This window comes from Bos mutus, chromosome 5, assembly GCF_027580195.1.
Source record: "Bos mutus isolate GX-2022 chromosome 5, NWIPB_WYAK_1.1, whole genome shotgun sequence".
NCBI lineage: Eukaryota > Metazoa > Chordata > Mammalia > Artiodactyla > Bovidae > Bos > Bos mutus.
In genome coordinates this window covers 3,533,653-3,555,097 of record NC_091621.1, presented here as the reverse complement: position 1 = coordinate 3,555,097, position 21,445 = coordinate 3,533,653, and the positions used below count along the sequence as shown (strand labels likewise).

Genomic DNA, 21,445 nt, shown 5'->3' with positions numbered 1-21,445 from the left:
ACTAAAGAAAAGTCCAGAGCAGCAACGAATACCCAGCTCAGCCAAAAAAAAAAAAAAAAACGGAACTGTAAGAAAGATGATGGTGATGGTGCTCTGAGTGTTCACAATGATGCTGCTGTTACTCCCACCACTATGATCACTGCTGTGACTATTAACATCATTATTACTACTACAACTGCCATTTGAGCTGGTAATAATGCTACCCCCAGGGTAAGCACCGTCCTCTATAACAATTACGGGTTTATAAAGCTTTGGAAATTTTAGTGGCTCCCACTGAACCTGTAAAATGTGAATTTGCTGGTCAAGGGTTTTCATCCTGTAGTTCTGCCTCTTGCCACCTCCTTATCCCTCGGCTCTGCCTGCTGCCCCACCTTTCCCCAGGAGTCCCCTCTCTCCCCTGCCTTCCCCCTCTAGCTAGATCAGCTCCTTCTTCTTCTTTTTTTTTAATTAACTTCCTCTCTTTTTAAAATTACACCTTCCTAAAGACTCAGCTCAGATGTCATCTGTTCCTTGAAGTCTTCCTCGGCTGGAGAGAAATAAAGATGCAAACAGGAGATCAGGTGTGGGGATTTTATTGGCCAGAATGGCAATGAGAATGGAGGCAGCAAAGACTCCCAATTAGATGCTGAGAACTAGTCTAGGAGAGAAGCCAAAGTAGGAATCTGAAGCAACCAAACCTGCCTTGAGTGGCTTAGAGGAATTCTGCTGAGCACCTTGTAATAACAAGAAACAGTTACTGTGCTGTGAGCCAGGTACTGTTCAGGTATGGGTGCGTGCAAAACAACCCTACGAGGTAAATGCTCTTCTGATCACTGCCCCTTTACAAATGAGGAAACTGAGGCACAGATAGATTCATCCATTTGGCTAGCAAGGTAGTAGGAAATAGAGCTGAATCTAAACCCCGGCTGTCTGACTCTGGAGCCCGTGTGCGTAACCACAGCTCTTTTCCTATCACAATTATTGTTTCTATTTCCCCTCACCCATCTTCCCTTCAGTCTGTTCTGTCACTCCCTACCCCTGGCTGTGAGCTTAGGGAGGTAGGGACCAAGTCATTCTCTATTCATTAATTCAGCACATATTTCATATGCGCCACCTGAAGATATAAAACGTGAGTATATTTGAGAAGTACTTAGAACAGTGCCTGGTACATTGTGGGTGTTAGCAGCAGCAGCAACACCATAATCATCCCCTTCATCATCTAGACCCCACCTCCCCCCCCGCACAAAACCTGGCACTAAGATTTTCAGCGAATGTTTTATTGAAAGCTGGATGGTGAGGCATTTCTCACAATCACTCACATTCCCAGAAAGGGACAGCTTTTCAGTGTCAGGAAAACTGATGCTCTTATTCTGAGTCCCCAGAGGAGCCATTTGCTGCCCATCTCCCCTCCTCGAGGTCATGGATGCATCCTTCCTTCTCCTGGGAGTGGCTCGGTCCCACATCACCTCTCTGACTCCAGTGGGCAGAAGTGATTCCTCCTTCTTACACCAGAACACAGAGCCTGGCCCCACTCTGTGAGCCCCTTTCCCTTCCCTCTGCATTAGGAGGACCTTGAATCATAAGCACATCCCCAACGCGGAAGACAGTCTCCAAACAGAAACTGAAAAATGAAAGGAAGGTGGGGGGCACGGGGCGGGAAACCTCGGCCCTCAAGGTCACTTCTTCAGTGGGCTCCAAGGAATGAATACCAAGAGCACTTCTGAAAATAAAATGCCAGAGATAATGATCTAAAAGTAGAGAGAGAAGTGTCTGGAAGAACTGAGGAAGAAAGTTATGAAAAATGGCATTCTTTGGTATCTCTATTTCTGCATTAACCACTGGAATTTACCCAGAGGAGAAAAAGGCAAAGGCTGAGAAGGTGTCCAGACTGAGGATAGATAGTACTGAGTTTTAAAGTGAAATTAGATGTCTGGACTTCTAGAAAGACACGTGATGTTCATTTCAGAATGGCGCTGTCAGGTCCCCGGCGCCCTGAGGACTTTTGTAAGGCTGTCTCCTGATAGGAGGCATAGGTCTCCTATGTCTGCTGTAACAAATTACTACCAACTGGGGGGCCTGAAGTAACATAAATGGATTCTCTTACAGTTTTGGAGGTCAGAGTTCAAAATGAGTTTCCCTGAGCCAGAACTAAGATGTCAGCAGGACTATGTTCCCTTCTGGAGGTTCTAGGGGGAAACCCCTTTCCTTGCCTTTTCCAGCTTCTAGGCCTGCCCACGCTCTTCAGCTCATGGTCGCTTTCCATCTATAGCCAGTCCAGTCTTTCTCCCACTGAATCACTCTGACATGGGCTCTTCTGCTTCTCTCTTCCCTATTTGAAGGACCCTTCTGATTACACTGGGCCCACCCAGATAATCCGAGACAGCCTCCTAATCTTAAAATCACTTGATTAGCAACCTTAATTCTTTCTGCCACCTTAATTCCTTCCACCCTTGCCAGGCAACTTATTCACAGGTTCAAGGGATTAGAACGCGCACATCTTTGGGGACCATGATGTGGCCTACCACATGGTATTACAGATTTAGGATTATATGATGATTCTTTCAAAATTGGTAATCCATCTGGACTATTACTCAGTCATTAAAAAAAAGGATGAAATAATGCCATTTGCAGCAATATGCATGGACCTGGAGATTACTATGCTAAGTGAAGTAAATCAGACAGAGACAGCTATCACATGATATCAGTTATATGTGGAATCTAAAAAATGATACAAATGAACTTACTTATGAAATAAGAAATAGATTTACAGACATAGAAGCAAATATATGATTACCAAAGAGGAATAGGGGAAGGGATAAACTGGAAGTTTAGGATTAACAGATATACACTACCATATATAAAACCGATAAATAACAGGGAACTATTGTATAACACAGGGAAACAGGGAACTGTATTCAATGTCTTATAATAACCTATAATAGAAAAGAATCTGAGAAAGAATATATATGTATGTGTGTATGTGTGTACGTAATTGAATCACTTTGCTCTATACCTGAAATTAATACAACATTGTAAATCAGCTATACTGCAATTTAAAATTTTTTAATTGATAATTTATTTCTGGAAGTGGTTTTTTATGATTCAGAAATTGGATTAAACTAAGTTAGTGTGACCTCAGGAGAGTTACTTAACCTCTCTGGTTAAACCTTTGTTTTCTCATCTCTAAAATAAAGAGTTGAGCAGTAAACTCTCCTAATGAGCAACTATGGCTTCACTATCTCATGCCCAGGGCCTGGCACATAATAGACACTCAGAAAACATGTGTACTGACTGGGGGCACTGGATTTAGTGGTGTCAAAGGCTTCACCACTTTAAAATGGTTTCACTACTCATGGTTCTAAGTAATAAAACAAAACACAAGTTTTCAAAATGGATATTCACATCTGTCAAGAGAACTCCTCCCGAGCATTTGTGTCATTTTTCTCTGTGACACATATCCTTGTATGAGAAGGCACTCAATTACACACACATGCATGCACACACATGCACGCACACAATAAATGGAAGGATGGACAACTGAATGTGTGTATGTACATGTATGTGTATATATACATATGCATGTATATATACACGCACAGAGGGAGAGAGAGAGTGTGTGTGTGTGTGTGCACAGCTCAGTTTTGTCACCTGTAAACTATAACAACAATAATAATATCAACTGTGGAGAACTGCTGTAAGGATTACAATAGTTAATACACACAAAGCACTTAAAATAGTGGCTGGCTCATAGCAAGTGCCGTATAAAATCTAAACTACTGTTTCTCATCAGCATCATGAGTCTTTGCCACAGCCCTGAAAGGATGTGGAAGTTCCATACGTCACCCTGCTGTGGAAAGAGGAGGGGTCCCAGCCCCTCGAGGAGATCTGAGGCAGCTGCTGAAGGAAGTGGCATTTACCTTGTGCCTTGAAGGAAGGGGGACTCGCTGCCTGTGAAAGCCGAGCGAGGGGCGTTCTGGATGGGAGGAGCTGTGGAAGCAGAGGTGTGGGGGCGGGGCGGCGTCATACCGAGGAGAGTGAGTCCCTCTGTCACTTGGGGAGTGGTATGAAATTCGATTGGACAGCTAGGTTAGGTAAAGATCGCAAAAGTGAAGAAGTTCCCATCTTATCCTCTAGGCAATGGGAGCCTCTGAAGGTTGTTGGAGTGGAGAAGGGTAGCCATGGGCTAAAGACTGCTCTAGGCAGTACAAAACATTTAAAATCACCAACTGAGTAGACAGTTCTAAAAGACGTGGTGAATATAGTAGAGGTGGGGGTGGGGAGGGAAGAAAATGTCCAAAAAGTCTTATAGGGAGGGAGCCATAAGTTTTTTAAGTTCAGAAACATTGACTTATATTTGGGCTACATCATATATTAATATTTCTTGATGGAACTCCCAGGACAGGTGCTAGGAGAAAGAGTCTCCCCATAAGCATCCTTAACCAGATGCATAGCTGGATAGGGCCCTTTTTCGCCAGCAAGGACTGTGAGCTTTCTTCCCCAGGGGCCCATGGCCTTGTTGAAAGTGCAGTACCTTTAACAGCAGCAACAAATGAGAATTTAGAGTCCTCTTGAGGTTGATTTTGCTCTGTAATCAGCTGCTGAGTTTCTGGCCTAATGGGATTCTAATGTTTTTAAAAGCCAATTTAGTAATCTTTATATTTTCAATGGATTGTGAAAGCCCTATTAGTTATTTATATCACCGTACACATGCGTGGCTGCAAATGGCAGATTTATGCTTTTATGTGCCATTAACATCTACACTATGTTAACAGCACCATTTAGCCAGCTCTCAAAATGTTGGCCTAATCTCTTCCATGCCTGTAGACACACACACACACACACACACACACACACACACACACACACACCTCTGTCATTCTGTGTGGTCAGCCATAGGGTATTTCAACTTATTAAATATCCTAGTGAATAGTTCCTCACTATATCATATCAAATAAGTGATAAGTCTGTAGTCACCAGGCTATTTAATTAAAGATAATCAGTCTTTGAAGAGTTAGAATACAATTAAATATACTTAACACTAAAGCTCGGTTGAACATGATTTAATCTTTCTTGGGTGATTCAGGATCTCACAGGCCTTGGAGGCCTTTGTTATGAATATAAATGATCTTCATGCTCTTACTCTGCAGAAGTTCCATTGGAAAGAGATTTCCAGTTGGAATTTTGCCCAATGCACAGACTTCTACTGTAGAAGGTACCCTCGCAATTACCTGGAAATGGTTCCTAGACATCCTGGGGAAGACAAACCTGTGAATATTTGTCCTTGGCATAAAAATGTTCTGACAGCTGCTGTGAAATCCATTTTCCAGCCCCTGTTCTTTCTCTAATAGGGAGAAATTCTCAGTGGGGTGCTAATGTATCATTAACACCTTTCTTTAAAACATACTAATCTTTCTTTTCCATCAAGAACTCTACCCAGGCCTCATTCATTAATTCAACTTATGTTTTTTAAGGAAATCTCAGTGAAAAAGAGTAAAACAGAAGAGTTGGCAACAGAGAAAGGCACAGCTGGGCACATGCTGTATATTCAAAATAAATCTGCTGCTGCTGCTGCTGGTGCTAAGTTGCTTCATTCGTGTCCGACTCTGTGAGACCCCATGGACTGCAGCCCACGAGGCTCCTCTGTCCGTGGGATTCTGCAGGCAAGAACACTGGAGTGGGTTGCCATTTCCTTCTCCGATGTGTGAAAGTGAAGTCGCTCAGTCGTGTCCAACTCTTAGCGACCCCATGGACTGCAGCCCACCAGGCTCCCCCGTCCATGGGATTTTCCAGGCAAGAGTACTGGAGTGGGGTGCCATTGCCTTCTCTGAAAATAAATCTAGGAGGTCTCTTAAATGGATATATACTGCCTTACCACTCCTGCTGCCTATCAGTTCCTTCCTTCTTTTTCTAATGTCATCACCTGCACTAACTAAACCATTTTCAGATACTTAATGATTCCGAATTTAAATTAATCTGGGAAAGCAGCAGCTTGAAATAACTTCAACATACCTTGTAATAAGAAAAGGCAAAAACTGATAGGACTGAAAGGAGAAATAGATAAATCCACTTTGATTGTTGGAGACTAACATTCCTCTATCAGAAATGACAGATCCAACAGGTAGAAAATCAGTAAGGACAGAGTTGAACTCAGCACCTTCAATCAACTGGACATAATGGACATCTATAGACTACTTCATTCAACGTCAACAGAATCCTTCTCAAGCTCACATGGAACATTCACCAAGATAGACCACATTCTGAGGCATGAAGCACACCTTAACAACTTCAAAAGAATAGAAATTATACACTGTCTGTTCTCAGACCTCAACAGGATTAAACTAGACAACAATAGGAGAAAGATAGCTGGAAAATTCCAAACACTTGGAGGTTAAGCAACACACTTCTGAATATCACTTGGGCCAAAGGAAAAAAATCTCGAGAGAAGTTTTAAAAATATTTTTAACTAATAATAAGTGAAAACACAACATAAAAATTTATGGGATGCAGAAAAAGCAGTGCTTACAGGGACGTTTATAGCAGTAAATTCATGTATTAAAAAAGAAGATATATGGCAGAAAACAACCCAATATTATAAAGCAATTATCCTCCAATTAAAAAAAATTATTTAAAAAAAAGATGTAAAATCAAGAGTCTAAGTTTTGTGTTAGAAAACTAAAAAGAGAAGAGCAAATTAAATCAAAAGCAAACAGAAATAGTAAGAATTAGAGCAGAAATCAATTAAAAACAGGAAATCAATAGAGAAAATCAATGAAACCAAAGCTGGTTCTTTGAAAAGATTGATAAAATTGATGAGCCGCTAGCCAGACTAACTAAGAATAAAAAGAGAAATGACTGAAATGAAGAAGGAAGCATCACTATAAATCTCATGGTCATTTAAGAAATACTGTGAAAAACTTGGTGCTCACGAATTTGATAACTTAGGTGAAATGTACCAATTCCTTGAGAGACTTAATCTCCCAAGGCTCACAACAAGAAGAAATCAACAATCTGGGGAATTCCCTGGTGGTCCAGGAGTTAACGTTTCTCGCTGCCAAGGGCTCGGGTTCAATCTCTGGTCAGGGAACTAAGATCCCACAAGCCATGCAGCACAGCCAAAAAAAAGCAATAGACACTCTGAAGAGGCCTATGTCTATTAAAGAAATTGAATCAACAACTGATAACCTTTAAAAACAGAAAGCATCAGGCCCAGGTAGTGAACTCTGCTGCTGCTGCGGCTGCTAAGTCGCTTCAGTCGTGTCCGACTCTGTGCAACCCCATAGACGGCAGCCCACCAGGCTCCCCCGTCCCTGGGATTCTCCAGGCAAGAACACTGGAGTGTTCTTGGGTTCTTAGGTTGCCATTTCCTTCTCCAATGCATGAAAGTGAAAGCGAAGTCGCTCAGTCATGTCCGACTCTTCGAGACCCCATGGACTGCAGCCTACCAGGCTCCTCCATCCATGGGATTTTCCAGGCAAGAGTACTGGAGTGGGGTGCCATTGCCTTCTCCAAGTGAACTCTACCAAACATTTAAGGAAGAAATTTTACCAGTTCTCTACAACCACTTTTGGGCTTTCCTGGTGGCTCAGTGGTAAAGAGCCCCCATCCACCTGCGGTGTGGAAGACTTGGGTTCGATCCCTGGGTAGGAAGATCCCCTGGAGGAAGAAATGGCAACCCACTCTAGCACTCTTGCCTGGAAAGTTCCATGGGCAGAGGAGCCTGGTGGGCTGCAGTCCACGAGGTGGCAAAGAGTCAGACATGACTGAGCGACTGACCACAACAAAACAACCACTTTCAGAAAACGAAAGCAAAAGGAATCCTTCCTAACTCGTTCTGTGCATTTGATGAGTCTGCATTACTCTAAATACCAAAACCAGACAACAATACTACAAGAAAACTACAGATGCGTATCTCTTGTGAACGTAGATGCAACAATCTTGAACAAAATATTTGCACATCAGATCCAGTAATGTATAAAAAGAGCATATTACAGTCCCTTCAACACATCAGTTTTCTCGCCTCTGTGCTTTGGCTTTCGCTGCTCCCTCTGTTTTGCCCTTTCCTACACCTTTCTCTTCCCCACAGCCCATCCCATTCACCTAGTAAACCTCGCCTCATCTTTTGGTACTGATCCTAGGACAGTTCATCCGTGAATCCTTTCCTGTCAACGCCACTCAGGTAGACTACCCAATTTCTATGTGTGCCATTAGTGTAGCGTGTACGAGCTTCTCTTACCGCTCCTGTACATAAGTACACTCATAAGCGTGTGTACTTATCCCACTAGATTATGAATTTCTTAAGGAGAGGATCTGTGTCTTTTCATTATAGCCTCAGTCTGACACATTATGTGGGATGGATGAATGGAGGAATGGAGGGGTGGGGAAATGGATAGATGGATGGGAGAGAGGGAGGTTAGGTGGCTGGATAAGTACATAGATCAATGGAGAGCAACTACTCCGTATTGTTTCCTTCTGTATCCCCATTGTATTCGTTGTATTGGATACGTCCAATACACAATGCATTGGATAGTAGATGCTCAAAAAATAATTAATTAATTACCCTTTAATTAATTAAAGGATGATCCATAATCAAAGTGGAAGTTTGGATGGATGGATGGATAAATGAATGATTGATGAATGCATTTGAATTATAAGTATTCAAGAGGAAGCAGAATGGCCACCTTGATGTACAGCAGGAAAGCCTCCCTTGTCCACAAAGCTGCCTCCTCATTATTTTACTCTGGTCTGTTGCCATGTGTTAATTGAAATGTCAAAGACTAGTTTTTAACTCAAAACACTCTAACACACAAGTTCCCTGTCTGTCGCACCCAGGACTGGGTTATTACCCACTGGGGTATTACCTTGCTGGGTTATTACCACCACATGACTCTGTGCCCACATGTGTCACTGCTGTGTAGGGGAACAAAGAAGACAGATGCTTTTCAGAGAACTTCCAAATGGCCACAGTCTGTGGTCCCAGGAGCCAGATTGTCTCCTAAATCTGGACCTTTCCACAGCTCACAGATCTTCCTCTCTGGGCTAAGAGCTTCCTAAGAATAGAAACTTCTTTAGTCTTGGGGTCTCAGAAGTGACATCTGAATTAGGCCTTGAAGGACGAACATGAATTTGCTGGGCATCCATCAAAAGGTAGGTAGTAGGTGTAGAGATAATAAGGGAGAGGAAGAAGTGGGCATAGTGGGTATTGACCACTCTTCCTAGAATTTTGGCTGAGAAAAGCAAAGAGAGAGAAACAGGCTAGCTGGAAGGTAAAAGTTTAGTTTTTAAGAACAAACTTTTTTTGGCCCAGTGCCCTCCATGGTCTGCCCCTACTACCCGATCCTGCTCCTTCCCCCAACTTCTGCACCCTCTGTGCCAATCATGTACCCTCTGTTCCAACCACTCTTGTGGGCAGAGCACATACCCTGGGCCTTTGCGCTTCCTTGGAATGTCCTTCTCTAATCACCAACATTATCTTCATCATCATCATCACCTTTGTTGAGCTATGTATAGGGTCCAAGATTTACATGCATTAACTCATTTGATCTTCCAGTGGCCTTAGGAGCATATTATACAGTGACCATTCCCATATTATTCACAAGGAAATGGAGATACAGGAAAGCTAAATAGCATCCCTAGGTGACGTTGCTCTGAAGTACCACTGGTGCAATTCAACCTGAGCATTCATTCAGGCTCCAGAATCCACACTCTTTCAACTTTGCCATAAGATGTCTGCTTCCTCAGGTCTCCTAAGCTGCCCTGGGAAGTTGCCCTGACACTTCCAGGCCAACTTGACTCACCCACCGTGATCCATGAGGACCTCATGCACGCCTCTGCTCTGCTGTTTCTCCCATAGTGATTCAGTTGGTGGAGGGGTCTGTCTCCCTTGCCCACCAGGAGCCTTTGAGAACAGAAATGTGTCCTGCTGTCTGTGGTGCTTAGTGTTGGTGAATGAATAAATGATCCATAGATACCTTCATAGTCTTTTAGTTTTTTTTGTTTTATTTTATTTATTTTTATTTTGTTTCTTATTGGAGTATAATTGCTTTACAATGTTGTATTAGTTTCTGCTGTACAATGAAGTGAATCAGCTATATGTGTACATATATCCCCTCTCTCTTGTACTTGACTCCTACCCACCCCCATCCCACCCATCTAGGTCTTCACAGAGCATTGAGCTGAGCTCTCTGTGTTATACAGCAGATTCCCACTAGTTACATATTTTATGCACAGTAGTATGTATATCGGAGAAGGCGATGGCACCCCACTCCAGTACTCTTGCCTGGAAAATCCCATGGACGGAGGAGCCTGGTAGGCTGCAGTCCATGGGGTCGCGAAGAGTCGGACACGACTGAGCGACTTCCCTTTCACTTTTCACTTTCATGCATTGGAGAAGGAAATGGCAACCCACTCCAGTATTCTTGCCTGGAGAATCCCAGGGACAGGGGAGCCTGGTGGGCTGCCGTCTATGGGGTCGCACAGAGTCGGACACTACTGAAGCGACTTAGCAGCAGCAGCAGCAGTAGTGTGTATGTGTGTGTGTGTATCTCGTGAAGTTGCTCAGTCGTGTCCGACTCTTTGTGACCCCATGGACTGTAGCCCACCACGCTCCTCCATCCATGAAATTTTCTAGGCAAGAGTACTGGAGTGGGGTGCCATTTCCTTCTCCAGGGGATCTTCCCAACCCAGATATTGAACCCAGGTCTCCCGCATTGTGGGCAGACGCTTTACCGTCTGAGCCACCAGGGAATCACTATACACACACACACACACACACACACACACACACACACACACACACACATATATATATAAATTCTAACCTCTCAGTTTATCCCTCCCTCCCCTTCCCCACAGTGTCCACATGTCCATCTCTACGTCTGTCTCTATTCCTGCCCTGCAAGTAGGTTCATCTGTACCATGTTTCTAGAGTCCACATATATGCTTTAATATACGATATTTGTTTTTCTCTTTCTGACTTATTTCACTTTGTATGACAAACCCTAGGTCCATCCACATTTCTGCAGATGACCCAATTTCATTCCTTTCAATGACTGAGTTATATTCCAGTGTATCTATGTACCACATCTTTTTTATCCATTCATCTGTCTTTGGTTATTTAGGTTGTCTCTATGTCTGACTATTGTAAATAGTGCTACAATGAACACTGACGTACATGTGTCCTTTTGAATTATGATTTTCAATGGCTTAGTGGGTAAAGAATCTGCCTGCAACACAGGAGACACAGGAGATGCGAGTTTGAACCCTGGGTCAGGAAGATCCTCTGGAGAAGGAAATGGCAACCCACTCCAGTATTCATGCCTGGAAAATCCCATGGATAGAGGAACCTTGTGGGCTGCAGTCCATGAGGCTGCAAAGAGTGGGACATGACTGAGCGACTAACACTTTCACTTTCAGGGTGTATGTCCAGTAGTGGGATTTCTGGGTCATATGGTAGTTCTATAGATATCTTCATGTTCTTTTAAGGTCAGCATGCTTATTCCCCCTGGGCACTTCAGCTGCCAAGGACCAGCATGTTATTGAACTCATTTCTGAAAATTCTCCATCTTTGTGTTTTCTACCTCTTGTTTCTTTTGATGGTTTAGCTTCAGACTTCCTAAGAGCTTTTCCCACTGAATGTAATTCATAATGGGGGAAAAATAAACTGTGGTCTGGGTGTATCCTAATTGGAATATGGCATGCCTCTCACAGATGTATGTGCTCACCAAGCCAGCCATGAATTTGTTTCCCACTGCCAAATTTCTTAAAATAAAAAGGAGTTTCCAAGCCTATTGTGCAAACATTTTTAAAAATCTGATAACTTCCTACCTTATTTCTTAATAAATTAAACAGTAGAAGAAAGCCCTCTAGCAGCGTGTTATTGAATTCCTAAATCTTTCCCTTCAAAGAACTTCACTTGGATTATTAACAAACATTTATCGACCCCTTTTTCTGTGACAGGTTGTCCATGTAGATTATCCCATTACGGCCTCCCAAGCACACTAGGAGGTAGATAGCATCAAACAAGTTTCAGAGAGAGAAACAGAGGCTCAGAGGGGCCGGGTCACAAGTCCCAGGCCTCACAGCTGGGAGACGGTGAGGCAGGAATCTGAACCCAGCCAGGTCTGTCCAATGCCAGTTTGAGGGCTGGTGTGCTGCACCCCAGCTGCTTCCTTCCCATTTTTTAAAGCTGGGACTGGTGCCAGGACCCTCCACTTTAAATTCTGGGGACAACCTAGCAGAAAACAAGGCTTAGCTTGGCAGGCAGAACACAGGACAGTCTGTCTCCTTCTCACAGCCAGAGACAGACAAGGCAGAACCCAAGCCTGGGTCCAGGATGCCAAGACCTTGTGTAGCCCCCTTGTCTCCCATCACCATCATCACATCAAGGGGAGATTGGATGAGTGCTGATGGTTGTCTTATTTGGTTTTCTCTTGGTGGGTAAATAGCATCCTGATCCAATGATAGAATGGAGACACAGAGAAGAGCTGAGTGGAGGGAAAGGATGGCAGGGTGTTGTATTTGCCTGGTATGTATACCTCTATACCATCCTATAGAGGTAGGCATTTAGGGAGGCAGAACTGCCTGGATCGCCGCCAGCGGAGACAGAATGCCAGATCAGTGGTTGGTCCAGGGGCCCACCCAGAGGAGTGGTTCTCATATTTTCTATCCTAAATGACCTAACCAAAAAGTTGTCTGTCTCCAGTCACACAGGATTGTGGAAGGATGATCTGCAGGACTATTTGAATCCAGACATTAGATAAACAAAGCTGCACATTGGGGGAAGAGGCCATTCAGTTAGGCACTTACTATAGGTTGGAGGCCTTAAATACTTCTTTTCTTGAATCAACACAATAAACTGATGATGTGGCTACTTTAACCCCTCTTTGCAGACATGGAAGCTGACTGAAGGTCTGGGAAGTGCTTTGTCCAGGTTGCCCAGGGGACTGGGGCAGGACTGAAGCCTGTCTCTGGCCTCTGGCCTCCCCATGGTTAGTCAGTCCCAGGTTGGTTATGGCTGGAAATGTGGACATTCAAAGACACTGGTTAATCATCTTTTAGCACTTGCCAACCCCTTTGAAAATGTGAATGGATTTCCCCTTAGACAAATGTATAACCCACTCCACAGTGATAGATTTCAGTAAGACGGTGACCCCTTCAACATAGTAGCCACTCCCCAATGGTCACCTGCTCTCCAAGGTGACCATATTCCTTTAGATCCAAAGTCATATTTGAACCTTAGGTCTCCCCTGTTTTGAAACTTGGGTCAGTCACCAGGCTGCGACTGTCCTTGACTCCAATAACAGAAATTGATGAGTATTCCAAAACACTCAAGCCTGTATCTGGAACTAAAATATGCAGCTGGGACCTTCTTAATGACCTAGTTGATTTTTATACACAAAAAAATAACTCTAGTTTATGTGTGTACCCCATACAGAGTCGTCAAAACAAAAGAAAAAAAGGAAAACCCTGGTATATAATCTTTGCATAATAGATCAATTATAGATTTCTCAAGTCCTAGTACTCTAGCTTTCAAAGCTTCTTTGAATAATTATATTTTCACATTTAAATTTCATAATGCTCTAAAGGAAGGATGAATAATTCTGAGGGAAATTATTTATTCTCATGATGAAGCATAAGGCAGTTCAAAGTTGCGTTTATACACGTTGACCAATTTTCATCTCAGTTAACATATGTCAAGCATGTACTATTGCTCAGCACGTGCAAAGTACTTTACTACACATGGTCTCATTTCATCTCCCACCCTCAGCATTCTTATGACTCCCATTTCACAGAAGAGGAAACTGAGGTCCAGAGAGGTTCTCTGACCTGCCCAAAGTTAAACATGGGTAGGAAGTGGTAGAGCCAAGACTGATGCCCTGGGTTCCAGATTCCAAGTCTGGAGTCACATTTGAGGCACATTTGCTTGTACATCAACCCATGTGTGAAGCAATGTTTCAGATGCCAGCCTGGGATAAGAACTTGCTGTGTATAATGCTATTACCAAGAAAGCAAACCTGTGAGTACATGTCAGGGCCTTTTGTATTGTTCATTAGAGAATGTCATCCTCCCTGACAGTCAAGGCTCACTCCCAGGTCTCCTTTACTGTGAAGCTCCCTGACTACTACCCCTCCCCAACAGAGGGCCTCATCCCCTGAAACTTGGGTCACTTGTCCCACTGGGTCATGGTCACCTGCTATCATTTGCCATATGCACTTTTAAGAGTGGTAAATCTCTGAATTAGAGTCAGGAACTTCAGAGGCATCAGATGAAGGGTTGGCCCAGCATTCGTTGCCATGGCAATGGCTACTTGACCTCTGACCAAATGTCTGGGCAGGTGAGCAAACAGGAGGAACCGAGGATGACTCAGGGCGTCCCTGCCTGGGGTGATTGGGGGATGACTCAGGTGTTAAAGGAAAAGGACAGGCAGGAGGCCAGCCTTACATGACGGGCATTTCTGTGAAGATTTTGCCTTTCCTGAAAAGATGGGGGTCCCTGAAGTGTGGGGATCACCTCTCAACCTTCTCTATAGTCGCCGATGTGGAGCCCAGCCCAGTGCTAAGTAGTATCCAATAAATCAGCAATCTGTATTGTCCAGTTAATGTCAAGGTGTGAACCAGCCTGGCTCACAGAGTTTTTCAAATTGCTAGTCACGACCCACTAGCGGGCCATGAGATCACTTTTGGTGCTACACTCAGGATTTTTTATTGGTAAGATAGAAACGAAGTGAAAAGAAAAAAAATGGGGCATGCCTCATACATAGTAAGGATTAATATTATTTCCGTGATTTTTCTTCATGGAAAACAAGAGAATTGGGTGTAGTAGTGGTGGTGGTGATGGTGCGTGTGTGTTTGTGTGTGTGTATTGGTGGTGGTGGTGTAGATGCTGAGTTGTATCTGACCCTTTTATGACCCCATGGACTGTAGCCCGCCAAGCTCCTCTGTTCTTGGGATTTTCAAGCAAGAATACTGGAATGGGTTGCCATTTCCTTCTCCAGGGGATCTTCCTGACCCAGAGATTGAACCCACGTCTCCTGCTTAGCAGGCAGATTCTTTACCACGGAGCCACCTGGGAAGGCTGTGTGTACTGGGTTGTGATATAAAATATATTCTTATTGAGTCTAAGATTTTTGAAAAACAATAGTTAGAAAACAATCTCAGAAACTCATTTGACCAGTTTCCTAATTATAAGAACATTAAACTCTAATGGTCATTTGTACTCTTTATCCATTTATTTATTACTCAAAAAAATCTGTTATGGTTGCCTTCTCCACTGTGTCAGCTTGTTAGGTATGAAAGTAAAATATTCAAGACGAGTGACTAGGTCAGTGTGGCTGGAGCCACTAATTATGCAGCAGGGGGCAGAAGAGGAGGAGTCTTTGTTTGCTGGGCATTTGTGGTTCAAACAGGGCGAGGAGTAGACTTGAGTTTTGACCTTTGCCTTCTGTCTGTCCCCTCGCCCTGACAGTTGGTTTAAATAATTCCGCACCTGTGTGTTGATACTGCTTCATTGTACTCCAGCTGTTTTGTCATTGGCAGTCTTGTTTCTCCAGTGAGTTTATTCTTGAATACATCTTCTGCTTCTTTTGCATTTCCAAAATGCCTAGCAGAATTGGGACTACTGTTGGCACTCAATAAATGCTTCCAACTTATTGACAACTACTTTTGTTCAGGTCCCTGCTAATCTTCTCATCTTCTCTTACCATAGAGCATGTATGGTATGGCTTTGTGGTTATGTGTATAATAGTCCATCTCCTTCACTTAGACTGTGAGCCCATTGAGAACTGGAGTAGGTGTAGCCTGTCTATCACCATATCCTCAGTCCCTAATGCAGGACAACACATGCCTGCCTCATTCGTTGTCTCCTCTGTGATTGACATACAGCAGGTGTATCTGTTAGTCATCACCATAATGATACTGAGTAACAAACAACCCTGGGTATCTCAATGGCATATTAAATTAACACTTGCTTTTGTGGGGCAGCTCCAAGCTACAGATTATACTGGATCGGCTCTGTGGGTCTCTCACCTTCCTTACACCAGCAGGCTAAGCAGGGTGTGTTTTTCTCATGACAATGCAAAAGCGCAAAAGAGCAAGTTCAACTGCACAGGTGCTTTTCAGACGTTTGGTTCCATCATATCTCTTAACATACCTTTAGCCAAAGTTTGTGAAACCAAAAGTCAAGGAGCAAGAAAGCACACTCTGCCTATGGAGGCTGTGGTGATGACAGGAACAGTGAATATTTCTGAGTAGTTAATCGAAGTAAGTTCTCAGGTTCTCACTAAATGATCATGGAATGGAAAGGACGGGATAAAAATAATTGGACTCCAGGGATCTCCCATGGGTATTCACCATACAAGCTACAAAAGCCCGTGGGGACTTTTTAGCTCCTGAAATACAGCTCTATGGAGAAAGTCAGAGCTTTGTCTGACAGATAACAGCCCAACCACCCAGAGTGGAATTTGCTGGGGAAGTAAAGCGAGCCCTCAGAGGACTGCCAGGAGAGATGTCTTCCAGGGCGCTTGGGGTGGCAGCTGCCTCAGGAAGGCTGGTGGGACCATGACCACTGAGTTCTCAAGAGGTGGTCTGAGTCTCTGAGACCCCACTGAGTCTCTGCACAGGTGGGGTCCCTGCCAGTTCTGAGGAAATGATTTTCTTCTGTGTCCTTTGGGCATGTGCACATACAGAAGGATGTTTGTTAAATCAGGAGACCTTTGGAAAGACCTAGACATCATTTCCAAGAGGATGCAGAGCCTTGGTTCCCATGTTTCCTTTGCATTACCAACTCTGGTGTGGTTTGAGGCTGTGCATGGGGTTTGAGGGGTTTTGCACCCCTCCTTTGGGTAGCAGAAAAATGACAATCTGTTTTCCTTTCACCCTCTGTTCCCACCACCTGCAGGAGTGCTCTGCCTGCCAGACAGCCTGAACCTTCACCGGGACCCGCAGCGGACCAGCAAGCCGGGAGAGCTGCCCATGTTTAGCCAGTCCGAGCTGAGGACCATCGAGCAGTCCTTGCTGGCCACCCGCGTCGGCAGCATCGCAGAACTGAGTAAGTGGATGCTGGTTCTCTGCCTACTCTGTGCCCAAGGGGCTGACTGTGCTCAGGGCAGTGTTCTGTAACCTATCTGGTGGCTCCTTTTATTAAGCACCCGCTACGTACACAGGTCAGTGATGGCCGTGGTGAAGGCGAGGGCTCTGGAGTCAGGTAGACTGGTAAAGACTGCCTCTGATGGAGGTCAGCCTCCTACCCTTTTCTAAGCCTCCATTTCCTTTTTTATAAAACAGAGAATATGGTAATACTTCACTTAGAATGTAGTTGTGGTAATTCAACAAGCTGACACCCACCAGGGAGGTCTCTGCAGTCCCTCGCACCCTAGTCCCTAGCACTACATTTACGGTAAATGCTGTAAAGACTGTTGATTTCCACAACGGGACCACGTCTGTTCAGAATCCTCCACTGGCTTACCATCTGATCCACAGGAAAAGCCCAAATCCTCAAAATTTCATCCAGGCTCCCCACCTGTATCCCTCAGACATCTTCCTCCACTTCCTCCCCAGGCCTGCTGAACTCAGTCACACTGGTACCTCTTGTTCCTTGAACATAGCAGACATACCTCAGGGCCTTTGCACATACTGTTCCCTCTGTATAAACCACTCTCATCCTCCAGATATCCACATAGCTTATTTCCTCATTACCTTCAAGTCCTCACCCAAATGTTGTCCCTTAATGAAGTTTTCCCTGACCACCCTATGTAAAATTATAACACCCTAAGAACTCTGTTCCCTCTTCACTGCTTTACCTTTCTTCTCAGCTATTACCCTATGACATGCTCAATATTTCTTTTTGTTTTTCAGTAACAAGTCCACTGAGATATAATTTATATCCTGTTCACCTACTTAAAGTATATCATCATTCAATGGCTTTTAGTGTAATTCCAAGTTATGCAACCATAACCACAATCAATTTTAGGACATTTTCATCACCCCAACAAGAAACCTGATAGCCATTAGCAATCATTCCCCTCCCTCCTTCCCCCAGACACCCTCAATAGTTGACTCATTTTTTTTAACTATCTGTTTCCTGCTATTAGAATATGTTCTCACAGAGAGAAGAGATATTTGTTTTGTTCACTGTTGTAACCTCAGCACCATGAATACTGCTTGGCACATAGTCAGTCCTTGGAAAATATGAAAAAAGGGAGAGACAGAGACAAAGAGAGGGATGGGAAGAGAGGGAGAGAAGGGGCAGAAAGGTGGAGAGAAGAAGGCTGGGGTGTCCCAAGTTTGAGTAACGATTGCTGTGCTTCTACACCTCCTAATTTAGGTCTGGGCTGAGTCTGGCCAACCAGAGGAATATAAATCTGTATTTACTTATGATCCAATTGATTGTCAAATGACACAGCTGTGTGTTAGCTCCAGATGGAACTAGAGTAATGATCACAGAAATGCTAGAGTATGTTAAAGTATGAGGTAGTGTGAAATTTTAGAAAATTCTGAACTATAAAAGACTTAAGGACTCATAAAGCAACTTGTACCTCTTCCCAAGAATTCCCTGTATACCCAGGACAGTCATCCTACCTTGAGTACATGGCTTGCACCTCTGCAAAGGGAAGCAGTCGCTGATTCGAGCTGAAGGGGCTCCTTATGTTCACTAGAGCTACTTTCTTGGCACCTGAATTTGGAAATTCCCATCAAATCCCCAAAGTCATGAGATGCCTTTGATTACAGGGTCTTCCAGCCACTGGTCAGCTGTATGATTGTTCTTAAACTTAAGGATTCTGTGGACCCCTTTGGCAGCCTGATTAAGCCTGTGGACCCTGCCTTAGAACAGTATTTTTAAATGCATGAAATAAAGTGTACCAGTTTGTAAAGGAAGCTAATTATATTAAAAGACAGTTATCAATATATCTTAGCTAAACTGTGATATAGTCATTATATGTTTTTATTAGAACATTATAAAACAAGATCTAGCAGCAACTCTGATGACCTATTATTTTGAGGTGGTGATGTGTGTGAATGATATTTTGAGATATCTGCAACAGTTGGAACGGGAAAAGGAAAGGTCTACATTTTAACAGCCCCCCCAGAGATTCAGATGTAGCTGGTCCAAGCAGATCCCTTGGGGAAACATCTCAAAGAAGAAATGCCATGTTGTTTGGAACTCCACCAATTTCCAAGACATGCCCATGACCTTGGAAAGGCCGATTCTGGCTACAGGGTTGGATCATGTCTACATGGGTGCCACCTTGGAAGAGGCCCCCACACGTTCTCCTCTGGGGTCTCAAAGGTATGTCCTGAAGTATTTTAAGGGCCCCTCCTAGCACCTGGGCTGGAGCTCCGCTCAATTCCAGTGCTTCTCTTGAAGAAAAGGATTTGCTAAACAAATCTGCATTTTACCTAAGCAGGCAGTCCGCAGGAGCAGCTTGCCACGTAAATTGTTTTTAAGGACAATTTGTTCTGTAAATTAAATGCTGTCGTTGCTGTTGAATATTGACTTTCGCATATGAATTGTTGGCACACAAATAGGTGCTGCTAATTATGAATAGGTTCCCTCCATTCATTAAGTCAGCCCCGTAGAATGTGTGTGCAGAGGCATGTTGATAAGCCACGTCGGTGATGGAAAGTAATAAAATTGCCTTCTTTTCTGATCTGACTGTAATTTAGACTGACTTGCTCTATGGTCTGAATCAATACAGCCTTGCCCTGTCTGTGTACATAGAGAGCTGTTCTTCATATTCAAAGGTTACTCTGCCCGTGCGGATTCCAGAAACCACTGTTGTTCCAGCAATGGCGGGATGGAGAGAGTTTGTTCCCAGCTGTCCCTGTTCTTCTTGAACCAGGCTGCTCGGGGTTGAGGGCAGAGCCCCTGACTATAGCCTTCTTAATAGCCAACAATAATAGATGTTAATCTAGGGAACTATGAAAAATCTACATGAGCTACTTCCAATGTAACCATTATTATCCACATAGATGTGGGAATGAAGGTAAGAAGGGATAAATAACTTGTCTAAGATCAACCACACCTGTGAGTTGATGAGTTGAAATTGAATCCAGTTCTCCAGGCAGAGCTCTCATCACTAGACTTGACTCCCTGTCTCTGGAGGAAGCCTGGGTATTTCTAGATGATATGGGTAGACTGTATCTGCCTCTATAATATCAGAACGTTAGTCAGACCTTTGTTCCTTCCAGGTCTGAGGATCTACAGTTTGCTCTGTACCAGGTATTGTGAATGCTGTCCTCAAAACTAAATTGGAGATGTGAGAATTCACAAAGGTTACCCAGTATTTCACCAACAGGTAGATGACAGACCCACCCCCACTCTCCCACCCGCCTCACCCTGCCCCTGCCCACTGAAACTTCTGTATACACCCTGCTTCTATCCTCAGGGCATCATATTAAAACCCCAAACTGCCTTCAGTGGTGATGTATAGTGATGTTATGGCTTGGGGCAAAAATACATCCACTATTTCCAGACCACCTGCTGTGTGCCAAATGCTTTAAGCACATGAAAGGTATTATTATTCTCATTTTATAGATAAGAAAACTAAGACTTAAAAGGATAAATGTTTTACCGAAAGCCACACAACTCCTAAGTGGCAGAGTCCCATTTCAAATCATCTTTTCTTTTTCTGCTTAACTGTGCTGTGTCCAGTTGAGTTCTGCATTCTAAGCACCTAACACATTGCCCTTAGCTTGGGAAATACCTGTTGAATGTCCAATGAATACACGAATGACCCATAGTGAACTAGTCTGTGAAACAAAAGCTGAAGAAAATGCTACAGGGGAGGGGAACTCAATGAAATTCTTGTCAAATATTTAGTGTTCTATTGAACTGAATTTTGAACTCAGAGGGCTAGAACTGGAATCTCTGTATGTCAAATTATTTGAAAGTGAAAGTGAAAGTCGCTCAGTCTTTGCGACCCCATGGACTGTAGTCCTTGGAATTCTCCAGGCCACAATACTGGAGTGGGTAGCCTTTCCCTTCTCCAGGGGATCTTCCTAACCGAGGGATCGAACCCAGGTCTCCCACATTACAGGCAGATTCTTTACTAGCTGAGCTGAGCCACTCACGTTATTTGAGTGAGAAGCTAACTCACAAAGGTCCCCAAACTGACACAGGCTGGTGATTCTTAACCGTGAGAACCAGGAAATTAGCAAGACAGTACTTAGAGTCCAGTGAGCAGACCAGGCAGGCCTCCTTACCTGATCTAGGTAAGATCCCCATCTCCAGGGAAAGCAGAGGCCCTGGCTGTGCTCATTTTTGAATCAACTCGACTCTTCATTTGGTCCCATCCATCCCATATTTGTGTCCTCTGAGACCTTGTTGCAGCTCTTCTGCCCAATGTTCCTTGCCTTGCCCCCAAGCTCCCAATTAACCTGCATTGGACAGCCATTAAGTAGAGTAATTGCTTTCTGTTATTTAAAGGGGAAAAAAATGAGGGCTTCATTGAAAATGCCTCTTTCTGTTTTCT

At 43.8% G+C, this 21,445-nt stretch overlaps 1 protein-coding gene across 1 annotated transcript in view; it reads left to right on the top strand.

Annotated features, from left to right (window-relative positions):
* The window catches only part of ABTB3 (ankyrin repeat and BTB domain containing 3), a 334,406-nt gene that overhangs the window by 189,713 nt on the left and 123,248 nt on the right, over nt 1–21,445 (top strand). Inside the window, exon 2 of the mRNA XM_070370211.1 lies at nt 16,873–17,022. Coding sequence (XP_070226312.1) covers nt 16,873–17,022 — 150 coding nt within the window. The remainder of the gene's footprint in view (nt 1–16,872; nt 17,023–21,445) is intronic.